Below are 23,499 nucleotides of genomic sequence, written 5' to 3' on the forward strand. Positions count from 1 at the left end.
CTATAAACATCCTCCTACTCCCCCAACATCCCTCTCTCTTCTTTCCTTTTGTTCTTTTCTGTCTGGTCCAACACAAACAACGGTTAAAAATATAAATAAAATAAATAAAGTCTAAATTACTAAAGGGGTATGTTCAAATATACACCTTGTGTGTCAGAAGATTCATAAACCCCTGTTTGAACAGTAAAATCTGTCCAACACAAGAGGCCTTCAGCTCTCATCTGTTTGCTCAGCTGTTGGACAGGACCAGTTGAAGAAAAGAAAAAACTCATTTTCTAGGACAGAGGATCTGTTTACAGTCTCTCCCTCTAGCTTACAGCCCCTTATTGACCCAACCCAACATTAGCAGTGGAACAATAATGGCGAGCGTTATTGCAACCATGCAGCCGTATAGATGCCAGCTCAGACGTTCATGGACCCATTTGTCTGAATGGAGTGAAGTGGGGAGCCTGTGACCTGCCTGGATTTTCTACGTCTGAAATACAATCTTTTTTTGAACAGAATTTTCTCGTCTGCTCCTGATTCACAATAATTTGACTAAAGAAATACGCACAAATGCAATTTTAGGTGTTATTTTCCTTACATCTTTCCTCCATCATGATGTTAGAAACCCCATTGGAGTGGGTCTTCAGGTTTCTGCCTAACCTTGATTTTGTCATTTGTGTCTTTCTCTGAAGTTGTCTCCGTCGTTCGGTTCTCACCTGCTCTCGTCTCCTTGTGATTGCTTTGCAGTGGCAGCATGATAGGCAGGGACAAGCCGCTCTACCTCACCTGAAACTGAAGATCAAACTCTGCTGACAAAATACCACACCAAGGAGTCCACTCTCATGGCCACTCTCCTCCTTCTCCTCTCCCACCCCCCCAAAAGCCCTGATCTGATGCACACTCGTACATACAGTGCAAACTCAGCACACACACACACATTTACAAATACACACCCCCAATTTCTGAACACAGCCACCTTTTTTTTTCTTGTAAATGTAACTCTTTTTTCTTTTTCTTTTTTTTTCTCAGTTTCTAGACTTTGTGACCAGTTTTTGGACTAGATGACTACTGTCTGTACCGCTTATCGTATTAGCAGTCCTCTTACTGTTTAAAGATTTTTTTGCCAAGCACTTAAAAAGCATTGCCCCCCCCCCCTCCATTCCACTGCTCCTGAGTCTCTCTGGTTCAGGGTGGGTGAGCTCCAAAGCTCCCCAATTCCTGGTCCCCATCAAAGTCCCTTCAGGGGCCCCATGCAGCTTTAATTAGATTGAAAGGAGAAGGGGGGGGAAATCCCCTTCTTCCTCTTTAATTCTTCCACTTTATTTTGATTTAGCTTTTTCTATATTGTGTCTTATTTATTTCTGGCTTACAAAATTGTTTCTCTTTTATTTAATATTTCCATTTTTGTTTTGTTTTTTTGTTGCCAATAAGCAAACGGGCCCTGTACTGTAGAGAAATGATGACTTCTAGTAGGCCTTGATGTTATGGTAGCTTTGCTTTAGGGCCCAAAAATTAATACAAAAACCTAGTGGGGAAAAGAAGAAAACAAAAATAATCATGTTTTTTATTTGTTTTTTTTTTAATAAAGACTTGTTGAGGTCTACTGAGCTGTCACAGTGTGATTGTAAATATCACTTTTATGGCATCAAACTAGGAATCGGAGGTCCAGGTAGATCTATTTCTTCTTTAATATTACATGTATGTTATCGTGTGTGCGAGCGGGTGTGTGCGTGTCTGTCTGGACGCTCCTGGCGCGAGCGGCGTGCAGCGGCCGGCTCAGCGTTTCGAGTCCTTCCGGTGAATTTGAACAGGCCTGTACAGCTGGATTTCCGAGGAGCATTTCACACTTTCCTTCTTGCATTAAATCTGTGCTCACTGGTGTGTTTTTTTTTCCAATAAAGTTCAATCTAAAACTGAATACACAATATGTGTCCTGCAGATCATTAAATGGAAAGAGTCAGGTGAGAGATGGAGACAGCAAAGCAGAAAGAAACGCTTTGAGATTAAATGAGATGTAACATTGCAAGTTGAAAGAGGAGAGAGAAAAAAGGGGGGAAAAAGGCTTGCCCGGTTTTTTTTCCCCCCTTTTTTTTTCTTCCATCTTGTCTCATTACTATGAATAGATGATAAACTGCAATATGTGAATGAGTTCATCACATTTGTATCACAGTGATTTTTTTTTTCTTTCTTTCCTTTTCCTCCCGGTCGGCATTAAAAATCTCATGTTTATAACTTTTTGTGTGAATAACAGAAAATGCATTTTGCTGACTGGTTTTTATCTCATCCGTGTAGCTAAACTTCAGTTTTAGTTGCAGCAAGACAAGAATATTTTAAGTTGTGAAAAAAAAAAACAAAGTGAGAAAAATCTGCCAATTGTAGTCATTTTGTTTGTAAAGCTAGTATGAATATTTTAAATGATTATCAGTATATTGTTTTCTGCTAGATGCCCATCAGCGTTTTTACAAGTTTTCTTATTTATGAAAAACTAAAAAAAGTTATATCCCTTTTGCTTTTTACAATGGAGGTGACTTTTTAATTCCTATTTTATTTTATTTTTTTGCTCTGGTTTGATATAAAAATGAAACAAAAAGATGATCCACAACCATGATAACTTCATTATTTTTTTTATATTTTAGGTGCTGTTCCTTTCTTTTTTTTTTTTTTTTTTTCTTGCCAGCAGCCCCCGTTTGTGTCACAATCCTTCTTTTGTCTCCAACCTGCATAATAAAGAAAAAAAAAATAAAACTTGAAAAGTGAACATCCTGCTCGGCTCTTCTTTTCCCCGCGGACTCCGTCTCCTTTTTTTTTTTCTGTCCCTTTTTTCCTCTAATTAGACGATCACACCTTCCATTGAATGTCAGATATTTTAAAGATGCAAACACCCCTCCCCTCAAAGTTTCCCTACTTCAGAGAGTCACTTATGCATCCTATATTTATATAAAGCCCCCAATGGCATGGGCTAATTAAGCCTGGATGGTCCAGCAGCAACCGTGGACGTTGCCAGTAAACGATTTCAACAAACCAAAGAGAACAGATGCGAGGAAGACGTTTGCTTTGCTTGCGAAAGTAGTGCATCGTGGGCGTTTAGTGCGAGATAAAAAGAACGGATAGATGCAGCGCGCGTACAAACTCAGGCAGCCGTCCAAGTGCTGATTTTACCCCAATTGCACTCAAGTCGTCTTAAAGACTTCAGGAGGAAAAGGGAAGGGGAGATTGAAATGGAAGTGTCACAATCCCTTCATTCAGCCTGCTTTTCATATTATGCTTGCCTGCTGTCTCTTCTTCGGTGATATTGAATTGGCAAATGGATCATTATTGGACAATTGGAGAACCTGCCAGTTTGTGATGTGACACACATTATATGAAAATCACAGTCATACATTCTTAATGCAGTGTCAGATGAAAAGGGGTTTGGGTGCAGCCACACAGACCTGCCTGTGTGCCTTTTGTGTGCATGTGTTTGAATGAATATCTGCTTATGAATATGTGAGCACATCCTTTCTGAGTCTGGGTGTTGCCTCTCTTCTATCGCCGTAGGCATAAAAAGGTGGTGAAGGCGACAATATAAGCCTCTTTTTTTCTTCTGTTGGAGAACACAAAACCGTATTGCTTTTTTTTTTTTTTTTTTCAACGCCAGCCGCCATTGTCTGTGGTAATACCACGGTAAATACTGCAAGGAGTAACCATCAATTTCAGTGTTCGTGCAGTGTCCTAAATTCTTTTCCTTCACCTCGGAGTCAAAGTCACAAGGCCAGCAGGAGATGTGTTTTGTGTTGTGAAGAGGTGGACGCTGTTTTCTGTACATTTTAGATGTAAACCTGTCAAAAAATTAGAAGACAGACAGCTTCTGGGACTATTTTATTACCGCTTAAAGTCGGATGTTGATGCCTGAATTTATTTCCTGCTATGAAAAAAAAAATTACCAATATTTTTGCTTTCAAGTAGATGCTAAATAAAGGCAATTTTGGAGCCGAATTAGTTTGATGCATATTTGTAAAGGTTTAAGACCCAAAATGCAGAGAAAAAAAAGACAAGCCGTATCTCTGCTTGAGAGTTTTCACAGGTACGATGGTCGTCAGAGGTCAAACTGAAGGCAGTGAACTCCAAAAACACTGACAGAGCAGCAGCTGTTTGCTCTTAAAGCCAAAACGCTCAAAGTTTTGCTAAATGCAACTTTGGGGGCTGTGGTGTAGAAACAAATGGCAGGAAATGTGGGTGGTTTTAACAAGAAACGAGTTGCGCTTTCTCTTGAGAATCAGTTATGGTTTCTTTTTTATGCTGGCTTTTTATTCAGATTTGCCGAATATTTTTGCCTGTAGAGTTTTCTCCCCACTAAACCTGAGAACAGAAAGATTCATCCGACACCATTTTTGTTTGTAACCGTGGTTCAAAAATGACTGACCAAACATTTTTGTTCAGTTACCGACTCTTGTGGGGTGACAGTGACATTATTTGAAACTGCACGTAAAAAGGCAATAGAAAAAAGAAAGTAACGCCGCAGTAAAACCATAGCTGCAAAAGACCTCACATAGGGGGAAACTGGAGGAGCACAGCACACTTGTGGTTTCACACCTTAAGGTATTTATGTAATGCAGAACACACACTAAGTCCCTACAGGCAAAGTGCTGCTCTGGACGGTCCGACTGACTTCTTTCTCACGACAACACTGCAAAAACAGAACCCTGAGAAAGTAGAAAGACCCCTGTTTCAAGAATATTTGTCTTATTTTCTGTCTTTCAATCATAGTTAGAGAAAAGAAGTCTTGGTGACTAGAATTTTCTGTTTTTATTGCTTATTTAAAGAAAATCTGCCAACGGGGGAAGAATTTTTCACTTATTTCTACAGGGCCCTTTTTGCAGTGTACAGTATTACATTGTGTTCTACCTGTAATGAGTCAGAGCTTGAAGTTTTGGGTTTAGGCAAACGACTTTCCCTTGGAGTCATTTTGAAACATCAGGTGATGAGAAGATTCATTCAATGAATATCTTAATATGAAATATCTTCAACTGCTTCACATCTTTTGGGACCACAGCTAAGCAAGAAAATGACCATTTTTTTCCCTAATTCTTACTTTTCATAAGGTTAGAATTTGTAAGATTTAATCATTTGGAGTTCTGGCTATCAGAAGTACCACCTTTCTGTTTATTAAGCTAAAATAAATGAGTGACCCCCTTCCAATTGCTCTTTGAATTTGGAATAAGAGAAAAGGGACCTTAACACTAGCAAAAGTGAAGTGAAATGTTTTCAGGAGCTCCATGTGCCTCCAACCAAGCAGTTGTGCAAAAGCAAAAAGAGACTCCATGCTTTCACGGATACATGAGAACTGTGGTGGAGACGGTGCTGCAAGGTTAAGCTTCCCCTCTCTTCCACTCCTCACCGCTTGGTTTCTACGACGATACGGGATGAGAGCTCTTGACCTGCCGCCAACCCACAGGATCCCCTGACTAAGAGGTGAACGAAGCAAAGCCACAAACTTTCCTATATCTCAGCAGTTTCTTGGTTCTTGACTTGAAGTGGGGATGAGTAAGATCGAGAACCGCACAGATAACCATTTTCTCATCACCCCTGCCGTCGTCTCTGAAAGGCTGGTCTCTTTATGCCGTGGATCACCTCAGACTGCGGCCGCAAAAGCACGAGCAGCCGAACGCAGTCCCTTTTAGATTCTGGTAAAGTCCCACGGCCATCGTCATTTGATCTATTTTTAACAGCGTTTCCAGCTGTCTTTTAATTATGATTATGCCCTTTTTAGCCAGAACCAAACTGTCGTAGAACATAGTTTCTGCAGATGCGGCAGTTTGTTCAAAAATTGCCTTTGAGTCGTGGGCAGAAGTGAGTCCGCCCCCAATTCCCGTCATTCATCTGTTGACACTCTCTTCCACTAGCCAATCACAACCCCAACCTAACATTATCAGAGCAACAGAAATGGCGAGCAATGTTGGAGCCAGATTCCAGCTCAGATGATGAAAACGAAGACGTACACGGATCTATTTGTCTACAAGTGGACGGATCTGAAAAAGCGGAGCAGGGAGTTTGTGGCCTTACGTCGTGGGTCAACCTACACCTACAAGCTTCTTCCAATGACATTTAATTTATTTGCTCCTGATTCACAGTAAAGAAATATTCAGAAAAGTGCTACAAGAACAGGTTAAAAACACCAAAACCACTATTTTCATTGTCAAGGGTGTTTAAACACCGCAGCTGTTGGAGCAAAATCCTCCACACACACACACACACACACACACAAAAAAGGGAGAGCGTCAGAATCCATCCACTGGGTTAGAATCATAAAGTCCTGGTCCAGATGTCTGGGATTGGAGGCCCGTCAACTCCGCCTTGCGTATGGCACACAACACTGTTTTGAAGAAGCTCGAGCACGAGATTGGGAATGGATTCAACGGAATTTTGTGCAACATGCTGGCGTGGTGTATGACGGACAGTCTTAGTATTTGGCTGGCAGAAAAAGGTCCTTGTTCTTAAAAACACTTCCATGGCAACCAATCTGTTTAAAACCGTTGCCAACATACAGTAAACATGGTATGACAATATATTTTATGGCAGTGTTTACTTCTTTAACAGCAGTATTGCCTGGTAAATACAGATAATTGAAATAATAATTACATATTCAAAACTTTATTTAAAAACTACCAACTTTAATATGCTTTCACATTTACTATAATTACTAAAAAATACATATTTCTTATTTTTAGCTAACTGAATGGTTATTCAATGTAATTCTTCTCTATAACGTAGCTATGATGCTCATTTAAAATGGAAACTCATTGCAGCATTTTCACACATGAGCAATTTTCTGATCCTAACTTCGTTTTGACACCCTCAAACTGTTTGTTCATCTTTTAATTTGATATTGCAGACCTCAGAAGCAGCAGTCCTCCTGATCAAATGTGCAATTCTCCAACCCTTGACCTTAAAAAGTGTTGGTCAGGTGTTGAATTTCTGTCGTTGGTGTCTTCACAGTTGCCATTTCCTTTTGAACAAATGAGTAATCACTTAGAGGTAAAAACCACAATTTCTTCCAAAATCACACAGGAACTTTTTCAACCTAAAATACAAGCAACTAAGCAAATGCTAGTAGCAGAACTGTGGGTTTCATCACACCACACTTCTGCTTGACATTTAAGTGAATTATCATTAAAGTTTTGTTTTATTTTTTCCTTACCATAAGCTGTAAAAGTATCAGCTCTTAAGGTACAATTCAAAGAAAATGTCTGCTGATTATGTGTTGCATATAAACACAGTTGGTTGTGTCTAAAAAAATGTGGACTCTTTCAAAAAGAATACTATGAGTGTTGCTGGGTTGTCTTTGTTCAAACTTAACATAACTTGGTGAGCTAAAACTTTTGATACGCTGAGAATTTCAGTTTGTTCTGTTTTATGTTTAGCGGCTTCCACTGTTTTAGAATTTTAGAGTTTTCACCATCACGCTGGACACAGGTAGGAGAGTTTTGGTCAAGAACTCAGTGAATCTAGGTTTTCGAGTTTGTTACAAGCAACAAGCCTGCAAGCAAGGCCAAGTGGGCCCCATATGGTTTAAAAGTGGGCAGAAAATGTGGGCCCCGAATGGGTTTGTCCACGAAAAATGTTCATCCCAGTTACAGCTTTTGGGTGGAGGGTTACTCTAGCCCTTGTGCTATCTTGTGGGTCCAGATGACCCCAGTAGACAGTGTGCTGAACCTTTTTTCTTCAATGATTTGTGATCTTCACTGTTGTCCATGGATTACATGAAATCTTTGTACCTTTATCCACCTTTGTCATGGTAGGAATAACACGTCAATGTAAGGGTGGGGTCATCTGGACCCCACAAGAGGGTACAAGGGCTAGAGACTAGAATGATGAAAGGATTAATACGTTTGTGGAGAAATTCATATGAAATGTATGAAAACGAGCTCTTTTTCGGGAAGATTTGCATCGGCCACGTCTTCAGCCAGAAGGAGCAGAAGGCAGATAATGTTCCACGAGAGGAAACACTTGGAAAGGATTTTTATATTTTAATAAAAAAATGTCCCTAAAGGCCGATGCACACTGTGTACATGTTGCACGTTGTGCATGGCTGAAAATTGGTCATACATGAATGTACGAGGACAAAGTGAGAAACATTGTCATCTTTACGTGAAATTTTCACAGATGTATCACGAATGAACCACGTTAAAAGCACGGAAGACATGTGAATAAACCACGCAAAGCACACGTAAACCAACGTAGAACATGAACAGTACGTGATGATTGTGCTGTTTATATAGAATTCTTTAGTGATTCTTGCATCAACTAAGCAGTGATATGTGTGATAGAAAAGTTATACATATGTGGTACAAGCATGAAAAGTCAGTTAGACATATGTGAAACGTATTTGCGTATGCAGAAATCACACAAAATTGCACAAGATTGACGTAATAATTAACACGTAAACTGTGTAATTCTCAATCCACCAAAACTTTTGAACAGTTAAAAACTAAAATTCACGTTAAGACCTGTCGAGCGAAACCCTCAACAGACATCTGCACACATGGACAAATGCCAGAAACATTCATGAATGACGTTCATCACGCTTGTATCACGAAAGACCAAAATTTAATTAGTGGAAAAAGTGCATAGAAGCGGTTTAACACAGACTTCTGTTGGGTGCGAACATTTGGGTGGATACAGTTCCAATAATGCGTTCGAGATTATTTTTTTGTGTGTGAGTATAAAATAAAATGACAGAGATACATTTTGGCAACAGTTGTTAGTGAGGTAGAACGCCTTCCCCTCTCCTTGATCATTTATAGAAATTACAATCCCACTCTGATCATCTTTGGATCAATTGTAAAAGCGGTCTTAGGGAATTTTAATCATAATTCTGCTGTTTTTAGCTCCAAAATAATCTTAATTGTTTTCCAGGACACAGTCTCTGCAGATGATATTCATAGACGTGGGGGGGGGGGGGGGGGCACATGGAGTAAGCCCACCCATGCTTCCCATCTACCATCTGTTTACACGTTCCATTGCTAGCTTACAGCCCCTCACAACCCCAACTTACCATTATTGGTGCAGCCAAAATGGTGAGCAATATTGGAGCTGTCCATCACCATTTGAGCGAGATGTCCACTCAGACGAGGAAAACCAAGACAAATATCAGAATGGAGCAGAGCAGGGAGCTTGTGGCCTTCCCATCAAATTTTCGACGTTCTTTTTTCCAACTGCGTTTTTTCACCACGATTTGAATATACAAGTATTGAGAAATTCCATTTTAAGCTGAATTTCCTTGTCCGCCATCATGAGAAAAATGCCACAAGAAAACAGATTTTTTGATTATTTATTTTTTTTTTGTTCTACTTTACTGCACATTTTTTTGCACTGGTGCAGTTTTCTTAAGAAACAATGCCTTCTGCAGGGATGTGAAGTTTGACTATGAGCTCACAGAAAAACAAGCTGATTACAAACGAGACGGTCTTGTTTGTTCACGTTAACTCCGTAGTGCCGAACACGTGATCTCTGTTCTGACTGACCAATTACAGCCTCCATTCACCTGCAGAATCCAGGATGCCTCATGAATGATTGCAATTTTCATATTTCCAGCAGAATAAATCATGCTTAAAGCCTTGAAGCATTTACTCATGCCTGTGCCATAAACTTCTTTTCTCCTTCCAAAGGACACTTATTTTTGTTAGATACATCTACATTCATTGGAATCAAATACACCAGAGTGCTTTCTCTCTTTGCTTTGGTTTTATCTCTCCCTGCGTCTCTTCCAAGTAATGATACTTTCAATCACTCGAAAGTGTTTTCAATCAGTCTCCCTGGTTTTAAAGAAATTGACTTCAAAGGCTTAGAGTAGGTGAAAAATGTGGATGGAATTCTAACTTGGGATTGGACTCAAAAAAAGAAAGAAAAAAAGTCAAATTATTCTCTAAGTCGTTCACGGTGAGTTTCAGGTGCTGCACAGAAACAATGCATTGTTTCTATAGCTGAATAAAAAATATTTATTAGTCATTTTTGTCTGACCAGAGCAGATCATAAAAAATCTTATTCTATTTTCCTTTATTTATTAGGCAAAAAATTAAGCAAAAGCTATAATGTTACTGTATAATGTAAAAGACATTATGCATACTTTAAAATGTTTTGCACAAGCTAGTTAATGTATATCTTGGAGTATATGTGACGTTTTATTTTTTTTATTTTTTGGCCAAGGGTGCAACTAATGGTTTTTTTTTTTTGCATAAATAGCATCAACCACTAGAGGGCACTGTAGGTGTTTGTATGAATATTTTCTCCTGACACCATCGCAGAAGAAGAAGTCCCGCTCCATCTTGGCCGGGTTGTACCCTTTTTCTTTTTATTTTTGGCTGCTTTGATTTAAAAAGTAACTAAATAAGATGCAGTTTTTTAAACAACTGAAAGACTTTTGTCCTTAAAATATGCCAAATCGTTTCCTATGATCTTAAACTTTTCACCCTTTATTTAACCCTGGAGAACCCAACAACAATTTTCTTCAGGGCTTTTAACAGGAATTAAACACATTTAGTTTGGGTTTTTTCATTTTAGGAACCAGCAATTAAAAGAAGCCCCCCAAAAATAAAAATATAAAAACAGAAACAATTCAAAATCTTAAAAAGAGAATAAACACATTTAAAAACCAGGGCCAAATTTGACCCTGTGGGTTCTCCAGGTTCTAAAGGATAACATGTTACCATGACCCACATGCCTTTCAGTTAAAATAGTTTGAATTTGCAAAGACAGAATTTAGAAATTAACCGTCATGAATTGTAACACTTACATCCTATTTTTAATGAATTCTGGGGAAAGTGAATCGTTGCATCCTTACTGCCTTCCATCATGTTTATGTAAACGTGTCACACGACATTTAAGAAGGAAAGATTACACCAAGTTTAGTACGAGCCAACTGAAAAGTTTTTCGTCATTGTTAATAGCAAAAAAAAAAAATATTTTTCTTTTGTTGTTTTGTATCAAACTGAAACAAAACTGTGACCCAGAAATGGAAGTTTAGGGGGAATCATTGCATCCCTAGTATCCACACGTACAAGCTCTGTCTGTGAATTTCCTTTTTTGTTAGACTCTTTTTGGTTCATCCTGTGGCTGCAGCTTATTATATCTCTTTCCTACACAAAAGAAAATAGTCAGCTGCCTGCTTTTTAGCATTATCAGAGAGTAAAAAAAAAAAAAAAAACACTCCAAACAAGGTGCCTTGTGGGACTCCGCTGCAGAGAGAAGGACACAATATGATGAAGAGTCGTTGATTTTTAAGTTCTGACCACAGCAGAGGACAGACTGTGTAACAGCTAACGTCCTTTTGTTTTCTTTTTTTGGCTGCTGACAGTCAGACACGCATGATGGAGTTTTTCTTTTGAAAAAAGTGTGTCAGGATCTTGTCTCCTTCCTTTCACGAGCTCCGCCGTAAAACGGGTTATCTGCTAATGTCTTAACAGCCCAGAACTGAACTCACTAATCTAGAGGGCCCTTAATCGGAACCATTAATTCATATTAGAAACAAAGCAATTTATTCCTTCATTAGTAACTTTAATTGCATTTGTTGGGCATGTAATGACTTCAGTTCGGTTTTCTTCTCACACCCACATACATGCAGCTTCTTAGCCTCTCCTTTCTCCACTTGACAGCCTGGAATAACAAACACAGGAGAGTGCATGTGGAAAAAGGCACTTTTGAATACATTTCTTTGAAAAAATGGATTATCTAGTTAATGGAAACTGCTCAGTAACTGCTGCTGTGAGGAATGCATTCCACCTAATTGAATTAGGGTTTTCATTTCTGTGATTTCTGTGTTTGTTTTTGGCAGCTGCCATCTGTTTGCCTGGGACCAGCTCTATTAATAAGCCATTCAGATTGAGAAAGGGCTTTATTCCAGCAACTGTTTCACACCACCTCTCCTTTTTCTCTTTCTCTTCCTCTGACTCTTTACCCCCCACCCCCACCACCATCCCTCGCCCCCCCCCCCCCCCCCCCCCCTCACTCGCACAAAATGATTGTCATGGAAATCATCAGAGGTGCCAAACTGCAGACAAAAGAAGGAGCTTGAACACACACCTGAGCCAAAAAAGAACAGAACTGGAGTCTAATTATGATGGGGGACAATTAAGTCTGTGCATATTTATTGACAGGGGACTTAACACAAGAGCATATGTTCATGAATAACAAAAAAAAAATAAATGAAAAGGAAGAAGAGGAGGGTGGTGTTAAAGCCGTTGAAACCGATTCGTCCTGATGCTTTGACGGGGAAAAAAAAGCTACTTAAATATTTGAAAAAAGTTTGGCTTTATTTAAATCGGCATTTTGATTGTCAGAGATGGAAACATTTTACTGTAAAAGGGAAACAAAAACACCATATTTGTTGTCAAACTCTTTCCTTTTCCCATTTTCCTTCATCTTTTCCTCTTGATGGCCACAGTATCCTGTCAATGCTTCCAGAACAAGGAAGTCCATTCTGAGCTGCGCTCTGTATTCTGATCACACACACCTCTCCTGCAGTAATACAAGTCTACTTTAAAATTCATAACTACATTTGGAAAGAATAAAAGGCTGCCCTGATGGAATATTTCCAAGGAGCTTACTTGAGCGAAAAATACAATTCGCTTTGGCATATTTAATAACCCTAACCTGCTCTTAAAGACATACAGCAGTAATAACAAATAATAAAAAAAAAAAAGTCAAGCAATGCCCTAGCATGAAATGAGGGGCTGTAATTTCTGCCTCTGGGAGAAGAAAAGAGAGCGATGAAGGAGACAGAAGATGAGGAGAAGCCTTGTCAAAGTTAGAGAGTCAGCTCAAGTCTGCGCTCTTTTCCTCTCCTCTTCTGCCTGGGAGGCAACTTTGAGTTGAATCCAACAACCTAGATTGATTAAGCTCGGATGAATGACTTTGCAATGACACCAGGACTCAACGGCAGGCCCGGCCCGTCTCTCTGTACATATTTGACATGCCTTTCCAGGAGTCCCTATAGGGAGGGTGATTGCACAGTTTGCGCCTCTGGATGCCGTGCGTGGCTGAATACTTTCTTGTTGTGGCTGTCCAGTTTGTCCTGTTTGATTCCTATTGGTGTAAATCCTTCTCCTGGAGGAAAGGCCAATCAACGAGTGGGAGAAAATAGATATGACCACAACAGGAATTACTCAGCTCTCCCTCTTAATCTCATTTATCTCCATGCGTTTGTGATTTTTAGGAGGGACAGAGTTATGAATATTGTGGGATGTCCTGTTCTGAATTTGGTTAAGGCTTAAGCACTCACTATCTTCTCCTCACCAATGTCCTCATTTGAGCTTTTCCAAGGAGGCACAGAGACCCCTACTGTCTGCAGAAGGTACAGCAGGCCGCCTCTCACACCAATCAGTCCTCTACTGCCACCATGCTGCAGAATATTAATCCTGACAAGTAATCCCACGAGCATGAAATTTGGATTGTTCTCCTTAACCCATGTGCATCCTAAGCACTTTAACATTGGGAGTTGGGTCATCTAGACCCACTAGACAGTGCTCTGAACCTTTTTTCTTCAATAATTTGTGAACCTCATTGGTGTCCATGGATTACATGAAATCTTTCCACCTTTATCCACCTTTGTCATGGTAGGGAGAACACGTCAATGTAAGGGTGGGGTCATCTGGACCCCATAAAATAGCACAAGGGCTAAAATAACCAGAGTAAATCAAATATATACATTTAAATGATCATAAATGGGGTTAACAATAATTTTTTGAATTGCAGCTCAAAGGAGTGAAATTTTAAAAAGTTTTACTTTAAATAAAAATGTAAAAATGAACTCCTTCCCTGAACACCAAACTGTTGTTCTCAAACCTTGTCTGTGAGATTCTAAAACCCCCAAAGTGAAATCTTCCCCCACAAACACACACGTCCCAACCCAACGTGTAGAAAGCGGTTGCAGGGGGAGCTGGTGTGAGTGCGAGCTGCAACAGTTGTGGTCAGTCTGCCGTCACTTTGAGGAAGCCCTAATGGAGGCGTGTCGCATTAAGTGAGGCCTTTTAATAGAGCTGGAGATGAGCTGGAGATGAGCCCGTTATTGAGCGCCGCCCCAAAGAAATGAATTCCTCATAATAAAGTGTTTATTTTCTCATCTGAAGACGGCAAACGCATTATAATGACTTCAAAAGTGACCACAGAGTCCTTTTGTCATGGAGATCCAGCCAAAAAAATAAATAAAGAACTGGATTTGGAAAGCCTACAGGATGGAAAAAGACACAATGCAGGTTTCTGACCAGACAATAGTTGACATTTGAGTTTATTTCCAGCTATAAAAAAATTTCATTTATGTTTTCGCTTTAAATTAAGGTAATTTTAGAGCCAAGTGGTTTGATGCATATTTGCATGAAATAGTTTGATAGCAAACTACTTTAAAACAGCAGATTTTTATATAAAATGTGTCAAATCTGGACCTTAAAAGATCCCATTCATTTTCCATCTTCATCATCTTAGCTGTGTGGGAAATGCATCACTGTTAGTTTCATCCGGAGACACTTTGTAATGATGTTTGCATTACAGACTCTCTCTTTTTTTTCTCCCTCTAACCCATATTAAAATTTCCTCCCACTTTATCTCCCTCTGAAGAGCCCGTCCATTTTTGTTAATCAAAACATATTCAAACAATCTCCTCCACCTCTCTAGTAGAATCTGAGAGGCTGATTGGCAATTTCAGCTGCAAAACTATAGTTCAGTGAAAGAAAAAGAAAAAAAAAAAGAGGGTGAATGCTAAACTGAGTGCTCCCTGCTGTTGCCATAGCAACACCTCAACAAGCAGCACAGAGAAGTGATAAGGGAAGAGAGAAGATATGATCAAATGTGAACACTCTATTCAGATGCGTTATACAATTTAGGATGTTTTTACCAGAGTCTGCTGTGGATTTGTTGTTCGGGCAGATGCCTACAAAAAATAAAAAAAAAATGTTTGTGTCTGAAAGCAATCACAAAGACGGACATGGCATCTGCTCCTCACCGATAACTGCATCTACGCTGTAAAAGCATGTGACAGAGTGTGCTTTGCATGCAGCAGGCCTGTTTCCATCACACACCCTGCTGACTTAAGCATCTCCTCCTCATCATCATCATCATCATCATCATCATCATCTTTGCTCTTGCCCGTTTCATCAGATCAGTCTGGACTCAATAAAACTGTCAGATCACCAACAGGGACTGTTAAATAGAGACAGCGTGAAGGCTGATGGAATGGCTCATTAGAGATGATAAGATAGAAAATTTGCTGCAGAATAAGAAGGGCTCACTTAAGAAAAAAAAAAAAAGAATGGAGGCTTTTTTTTTTTTTTTTTTTTCCAGAAGACAGATCTGTAACTTACAGCATTATAAAGATCACGTTCAAACCCCGGGAAGGAGAAACAAAATGGGCCAAAGCAGATAAAAGTTAACAAAGTTTATTACACTTTTATATACAAACAACGCTGCAAGGCACACCTTTGTTTAAATAAGAATATACACGTTTTCCTAGAGAAAGTTTAGGAGCGAGGGAGAAACAAAGAGAAAAAAAGAAGAAAAAGGCCTCAAATTACTAAATAGATGACAACAGATGATCACATCATTCATGTAAACGACACATTTTGTTACGCTGAAAGTCATAGAAAGTCTCTGCTAAGGAGCTGACGTAGTTTTTTTGCTGTTTACCGACGTAAAGGTCGTGCCACACAGCCAATACACACATTTTGCACAATTCTTCACATATGAAAAGTCTGTCTTTTGTGCTACATGCGTGACATACGTCATTCATAAGTGTTTCTAGCGTTGGTCATTCGTGGATGTGCGCAGATGTCCGTTGAGGGTTTCGTCAGACGGGGGTTTTGTCTTTACGTGAATTTGGTTTTGATAAATTTTTAGGTCGGTTGAGAATTACGCAGTTTATATGCAATTATTACCCAATATTGTTTGATTTTTGCAGACTGTTCACGTGTGTACCACCGATGTATAACTTTTATTTCGCATACACGGCGCGCAATTCACGTTTAAATGAGGAAATTGACGCACAAATCGCTAATGAATTGCATATAAACAGTGCAATAATCATGCACGATTGGCGTATTGCATGAGGGGTACATAAATGGGTCGATCTTTCCCCCCTTCGGCAGTAAATCCCGAGATGCCTATGAGCGTACGTCTCTGTACACAAGGTCATCACCGTGAACCCCCAAAGGTGAGAAGGGCTTTTGCTTATTCTTCAGCGGCATAACAACCAGCTGGTGCAGCTCCAGCAGAAGGAGGAGGAAGAGAAGGTAAGCAACCGTCTGGGTGAGGCCGTGCATCACTGCTTCTAGTGTTCTGTGCGTGTTTTACTAGAAACCTCTTCTGTGGTTTTTTTACGTGGTTCTTTTGTGATAAATCTGTAAGAAATTCAAGTAAAGACCACAAACTTTTCTCACCAATTCTTCCATGCAATATGTGACACGGTCTTTAAAATGATTGTGATCAATCAATTAAAAAAACAGCAATCAAAATATAGACTTGATTGATGCTTGAAATTAAATGAAGCTAAACGAATAAAAGGCTACAAAGATTCAGCCTGATTTGATCCTTAAGAAACATTTATTCTTTGCATTCATTTCGACATTATCGAAGTCGTGCTCTTATTGTAGATGCTGCTAGTCTTTTTTTAGGTCACAAATTATGAATAGTGTTAAAAAAATCTAATAAATTTTTTACTTTTTGCAATGAAAAATACAGTTTTACAAAAAGCAACCACACTTTGTCTTGTAGATCTGTTTTTGCAGTAGTTCCATTTAGAACGCTGATGATGACGATGATGATGATGATGATGATCGGACACTCCCCCTCTGTCACTCCACTGAAGCTGCTTTTATGAAAAAAAGAAAAAAAACACGTTTGTCCTACGTCAATCAGGACACTTTTTGTGGAGGTTTTCTTTTTTTAGACGGAGTGAGAGATGACAAAGGCCTGTTGTGACTCATTAAATCAAACTAAACTAAACTAAACTGGTGACAGAAAAGAACAAAAATAAACTGCTGTTGTGTTCATTCAGCTCAGCTTCGACACGTCAGGCACCTCGACTGGCTAACTGACCAACATCCCCGTTCTTCGTCTGTCCGGCAGCACCACTGGGCGCCCCGACTTGGGGCGATCGAACTAAAAGGTTTCGTCAGCATCGTTTGCCCCTCGGCCTGGCTGTGGAGAATTTTTCTGAGGCTGTCCTTGTTTTGACGCTCTGATAGGCCGGTCCTTCTCACGCCAGGAGCCCCAGCCGCCTGACCTTGGCCGACAGGAAAGAATGGATGATGAACACGAGCGTTTTCGGGCAGCAGTGAAGATCCAGCTGCTGAGGTGAGGAAACGGAGAGAGAGACAAAGAACCTATTTAGATACAAACAGACAAAACGACATGAAAAGGAATTTCACTTAGAGGAAAATGAGGTCAAAATGGTGAAAAATGAAATGAAAACATTCAACATGTCTAATATTAGGTTCAGTTCGAAGACCCACTCTGTTGAAAATAGCTGTTTCTGTGTTTTTAACATGTCATTGTGGCATTTTTCTCATGATGAGGACATATACAAAGAAAATTAAGCTTGACTTTGCATTTCTGAGTATTTTTTATTCAATCGCCCTGAATCAGGAGCAGACTCACACACATTCTTCTTTTAAGTTGGGGATGTGAGCGGCTGCAAGCTAACGGGAGAGCTTGTAAACAGAAAGCTCTCAGCAAGAGAGAGAGTAAGAGGAGCAGTACTGCTCCGCTGTAACGGTTCCGCCCACAACTCGAAGGTGAATTTCTAAAAAAAAAAAAAACTCATGCTGCTATGAAAAAACTATGTCCTAGATAACAACAGGACTTTTTGATTTAGGCTAAAACGTTATAATCATAACTAAAAGATTACTGGGAACACTTTTACAATAGATATTTTATGAAGCCTAATGTACTGGTTTGTGTTGCTTCCTTTTCCCATTAAAATTGACAGAAAAAGTAAACAATCCCTTATTGTTGGGCTTTAACGTTGGGACATATTTGACTTTCCTATCAAAATTAATATTACATTTAGCCACATATCTTAAATGACTTCTTTATTTTAGTTTGCTTTAGTTTTAAGAATTGTTTCGACTTTGAATACTGCATCTGTAATTTTAAAATAAAAAGGTATGTCTGACAAGCTCAGCCTCAGGGCCTCCAAAGTCGAGGAACATCATTCGAACTCCGTCATCTGATGACATTCGAAGGCGCTCAAAGGGCTGCTGGAGGAGAATGCTTTTCCTGACTCCCATTTCTTCTGTATAAAGTGTGAAACCCTCGTCGATGTGCACTCCCAAAGTACACTCTTTCCCGTTCCAACTGCAGGCTGCAATGGCAGAAACAATAAATAAAGGTGAAAGGTGTTTTTTTTTTAAATAAAATAAGAAGTTATTTATTTATTTATTTTTCATAGTAGCTTCTAATTTTTATTTCATTTCAAATACAATTAAGACATGCTGAGATCATTTTCTAATAAAGTTTTCCGCACTACCCCCATGCAAACAGCAGAGGGCGTTATGAGTATAGGAAGTGAAACTGGATATGCTCAAATGTGCAATTGCAAAAACTACATCCACTAAATGTTTTGTTTTGGTTTTTAAGTTTTGCTTAAAAAGCCATAAAAATTGAAAATAGTCCGATTAGATTAACCTAGATTAGGATAAATACAGAGAAAAAAATCCAAAGTTTCAAAAGTTTATATATATATATATATATATATATTTTTTTTTTTTCTACTTTAGAAACTTTGGATTTCCGTTCTCCTTTTTCCTAGAATAGAATAAAAATCCTTATAGAGAAAAAACAGCAATCCTATGGGATCTGCAGAGAATACCTCTGGTGTTGAGTCACGAAGAAACTGCACAGCACGCCTTAAGAGCAACATGAAAACTTATTTTCTGGAAGGTTCTGTACCCGTGGTGACCTCTTTGATGAGCTCAGCAGCGTTGTGGCAACCCTCCACCAACAAATGGGTCCAAGCGGACAGCTCTTTCGCAGAGTCCACCCGGAACACGTGAGTCTCCACACCCTGTCTGGTTCCTGATCGCAGGCCAAAGGACAGCTCAGAGTCCGCATGCAGGCAACTTTTTCCTGGACCGGAGTGGACCAATCTGAGCGCATGGGGAGGAAATATTACTGGACTGCGGCTGGAAAAGACACCTGTTAAGAACTATTACAGATGCTCTAGCCAAGAAAAAAAAGATGGAAATGAGGCATGTAAGAGAGGAAGAAGTGAGAAAAATATGACTCATAGATTCTGCTAAAAATATAGTTTTTCCCCAGAGGTGTGATGTTGTAAAGCAGTTTAGATGTGGAAGGAGTGAACATGTGTAACAGGGAAGAAAAGAAAGAGAGCAAACTGGTTTACTGGACGGCAGAAAAAAAAGATGAGAGCAAAAGTCCTAAGCCACACATCCATGTGAGAACCTGGTGGTGATGAGCGGGTGGCTCTTGGTGGGGCTGCTGAGGCTCTGCTTGTTTTCAGGCAGTGATGGAAACAGCAGAAGGTCTTTCTCCGTCAACACAGCCAGGACTGCTTTCTCTGGACCCTGACGCATCTGCACACACAAACACCCACTTCACAGTCAAGTTAATCACCGAGACCTTTTGCTTTGCAAAGAATCTGCTCCTTCTGGATTCAAGGGAGCAGTTGTTCTCTAAACTTCAAATGCATTTGAAGAATCGTCCACATGAGGATGCCTAAATAGCTTCACATGTCATTTCTCACAGACTCTCTCACATTCCTAAGCAAAAAGCTTGAAGACAAACATCAAACTCTTGAAAATCTTGAACTTAAATGTGATTTAAAGCATTTTGTTGCTTCTGAAAGAAAATCAAAATGTAATTGATGGTATGTTTACAACATTTATTATAACTAATGTTTCCCATATGCCTTTTTGTTATTATCTACTTTGCGATGTTCTCTTTTGTGGTGTCTTCTTTGCAGGATAGGCTCCCAATAGTGAAGCTTTAACACCTAAAGGTATTTTTTTAGTGAGGATTTTATGAAAAGTAACAGTTGTCCAACACATATTTTTAAGTTTCAAATGTGTTATAAACAAACATGAAAAACTATTCTTCAATCTTTAGAGGGCTGTGGAGCATTTCCAGTGTGTGTAATAATCTCAGAAAAATCTAAAGCAGCGATGTCGGGTAATCTTAGATTGCTAAACAAAGCATCCAGCAGAGGTTGGTACAGCATGTAGAGGAGTTAACAGTCAGTGTGTTCTGAGCGGCTTCACAGGGAAACCACCTGATCTTGAGTTTATTTAGTAAGTAGCAAAAAAAAAAAAATGTGGGTTAGGTTGTGAAGGAAAGCTATTTCCAAAAAATATTCCTATCAGGGAACAGTGGATGCAGTTTATTTTTCTCAAACAGAAGACTGTTTTTGTTCTGTGTACACAAACGTATTCTAATTCCGGTATTCTACTAACCTGCTTAGTTGAGGCTTGTGTTTTGCTGCTGGACAGCTGAATTTCTCCCTTTTTGATCTATCTATTTTTAGGTATTTTTTCGGTGCAAAAAACTAAGGCAGAAAAAAGTTACTTACAAAATGCATTTATTGGTTCTACATAACAATAAATAAAATTGACCTATGTAGGTGATCTGCTTATTAAAATAAGAAAAACTATTAGCTCCCAGGAACCAAAAACTGGCCTGAAAACAAAACATTTTAACTTGCTCTTTTTTTTCATGTAGTTTGTTACAGTCGGGTGATGCCGTTACAGGTATTTCTAACAGACTTTTCACGCATGTCCCACAGATGTATAACTTTTACATTGTGTATAATATGAACACATAACGTTAAACTTAGGTGAAAAAACTAACTTAGTTAACTTAAGTTAACTAACTGACGCACGAATCGCTTATGAATTACATTTAAACAGCGCGATAATCACGAACAGTTCATGTTCTCAGTGGATTTACGTATTCTCTGTGCGTGGTTTATTCGTACTTTTTCCGTGGTTTTAACGTGGTTCATTAGTGATACATCGGTGAAAATCTCATGTAAAGACTACAACTTTTCTCCCTTTTTCCATGTATTTTCACATATGACCAATTTTCATCCATGCAACATGCACAAATGTACATAGTGGCTGTGGGAAACGGCCTTTATATTTAAAAAACAAATGGAAGTGGCCAGAAGTCTGCTGAAAAACAATAAGACCATTCACGGCTAAAAAGTCAAAACAGAATTTTTCTACTTTATTTGTCTTTTTTTTTTTACTACTGCTTCAAAATGAATGAATCAAAAGGGGAATCCTGATTTATCTCGTTAACATGTGACCTCCACACAAACACATTTCCTACCTGTTCTGTCATCCAGCCCACATGCTTGATTTGTACACCAGGCTGCATGATCTTTAATTCCTCCTTCACTTGCGGTAACAGACTGCCAGCAGCAGCCTGGATGGCGTTGTACCACGACTGAGCCATGGCTGGGTCTTTAGCCCGCAGGAACACAGAGTTCTTTCTGTTGAATGAAGTCACCTCAAAGTATCTGACAAATGAGATGAAAGCAAGAGAGGGAAAGAGGAACAGAGGAGATGGGGAAGTGGGGCAGTTGGAGAAACCAAAGACAAAATGATGTATAACTTGAGGGGGAAGAAATGTTCAGTAACATAAACGTGACTAAAACCAAAACATCTTGAAGCACAGAGTCTCGGATTACTTGGAATTGACGTCCGCATTGATTTTCTTGCTCAGAAATGTTTGACTGAATCAGAAGTGACAAAGCAGGAAGTGTTTGACATGTAGCACCTGTCTTCTGTGTCCGGGGGGCACTGTTTCCGTGACACCTGGCACATCTTCAGAGGTACGCTGCGAGGCTCCTTCCCCTCAGCAGGAGAGAGCTCGGGGTCCCTCTGAGGAGTGGAGGGAGGAGAATCCCAGGGGAGAGACGCTCCGGGGGATCCAGAGCTTTTAAAAAAAGCAGACATTTCCTTGATGTACTTCACTGCAGAAGAGGAGAGAGGGGAGTTTGGTTAAAAATGGCTGATGAGGCAAAAGACAGACAGAGCTGATTATAATTTGATTTAAATGGGGTCCCACTGAGAGGATGAGTCTTTGTCTAATAGTTTCTTATAGTTAATTGAGAATCCTAAAGACAACTGCTGTTGGAAGCTTTCCTGATTCCAGCTCTTCCTTTAAGATGCAGGAGTGAGGATGTCCTGGGCCCCAGCTGGAGGCACAGATGAGGATATAATTCTGGGATAGGTGCCCAAGCACAGCTGGACTATATGATCCACACTTTTAGACATTCTTCCTTCGTGAAGCAACCTTTTTTAGAAATAGGGGAAACTGAATGAATCGGCAACACAAACAAAAATTGTCATTAACTCATGAAGGCCGTGTCCCACACCCACTAGGTACATTTTGCGTATGTTGCACAGAAGAAAATTGGTAATACGTGAATATACGTGGAAAAAGAGAGAAACGTTGAGGTTCTTTACATGAATTTTTCACAGATGTATCACAAATGAATCCCGTTAAAACCCGTTAAGACCCGTTGGCCGAAAGCCTCGACAGACATTTGCGCATATCGACCGATGGCAAACGCAAAAAACACTTGAGAATTATGTATTTCCTGCATGTATCACGAAAAACCAACATTTCATGTGTAATGCGGAAAATTTACGGTCACCCTGTGATTCGCGTTCAAGAAATTTGCAAAATGCGGATTTGGTTCATGGTGTTCACACTGGGAGGGGTTAATAGAGGGAGGGGCTTCTTCTTCCTTTTCTTTTGCTACTCTTTACTAGTGCATGTGCGTCAATTACACTTAGAAGAGGCTTGGTGCGAAATGTAAATGCGGTGCAAATCTCGTGAATCTTGCTCCAGGTTATTTCTTTCACAGCTCTATTCCGATAAATGAAAGTTCTGGCTGGGCACAAACGGTTGGCACAAATCTAAGTCTCAGTCTAAGTTGGACCTGGTTTATTGGCCGCACATGAGCCCGAAAATGCTCGTCAAAAGTCTTGCTCTCAATGTGTAAACGCAAGAGTTTTGAATGTGAAAGCCAGAAATGTGCATTTACAGAGACTTCTCAATGGAATTGGTGCTTAAGGGCGGTGTGAACATAGCTTCCGCATTCCAGAGCCTTTTTGAACATTTTGTGTGGCAGTGCTTCATATCTATATTTTAACCCTTGCTCTTTTTTTCTTTCACATATATATTTTTCGTTATATCATACAATCGTTCCACAATAAACCTGAAATTACACAGAAAACTTCAATTCTGAGTAGTAAGTTTGTCATTTTTTACCTGCAATAAACACAAAAAATGGACATTAAATTGGTTTTATGTTTTAGAACAAAAATCAAAAAAGTGTGGAGACAAAATAAAAATAGATGTTTGTTTTAAACTAAAAACGTCAAAGCTAAAGACTTTTTTGAAACCCTCAGGTCATATTTTGAATGAAAACTATACTTCGATAAAGAGCTGATGGTACTATGGGTTAATATCTTTTGTCACAGTTTAAAATGTTGCAAAAATAAAAAGGTAAATTGTTATGAA

The 23,499-nt window shown here is 39.4% G+C and overlaps 2 protein-coding genes across 7 annotated transcripts in view; one reads left to right on the top strand and one right to left on the bottom strand.

The window, feature by feature from the left end:
• Positions 1 to 2,743, top strand: part of tox2 (TOX high mobility group box family member 2) — a 110,397-nt gene extending 107,654 nt beyond the window's left edge. For all 5 annotated transcript variants that reach the window (XM_020703201.2, XM_011474913.3, XM_011474912.3 and 2 more), the window contains one exon: positions 733 to 2,743. In XM_020703201.2, coding sequence (XP_020558860.1) covers positions 733 to 775 — 43 coding nt within the window. In that variant the 3' untranslated portion in view covers positions 776 to 2,743. The remainder of the gene's footprint in view (positions 1 to 732) is intronic.
• Positions 2,744 to 15,373: 12,630 nt separating this feature from the next.
• The window catches only part of snta1 (syntrophin alpha 1), a 40,123-nt gene continuing 31,997 nt past the window's right edge, over positions 15,374 to 23,499 (bottom strand). Inside the window, exons 3-8 of one of the 2 annotated variants that reach the window (XM_023954911.1) lie at positions 21,745 to 21,940; positions 21,295 to 21,484; positions 19,411 to 19,541; positions 18,898 to 19,094; positions 18,123 to 18,310; positions 15,374 to 17,293 (exon numbers count right to left, since the gene is read on the bottom strand). In XM_023954911.1, coding sequence (XP_023810679.1) covers positions 17,204 to 17,293; positions 18,123 to 18,310; positions 18,898 to 19,094; positions 19,411 to 19,541; positions 21,295 to 21,484; positions 21,745 to 21,940 — 992 coding nt within the window. In that variant the 3' untranslated portion in view covers positions 15,374 to 17,203. Of the gene's footprint in view, positions 17,297 to 18,122; positions 18,311 to 18,897; positions 19,095 to 19,410; positions 19,542 to 21,294; positions 21,485 to 21,744; positions 21,941 to 23,499 lie in introns of both variants that reach the window. The other variant, XM_023954910.1, reaches the window with a different exon arrangement.

This window comes from Oryzias latipes, chromosome 5 (assembly GCF_002234675.1).
Source record: "Oryzias latipes chromosome 5, ASM223467v1".
Taxonomy (NCBI): Eukaryota; Metazoa; Chordata; class Actinopteri; order Beloniformes; family Adrianichthyidae; genus Oryzias; species Oryzias latipes.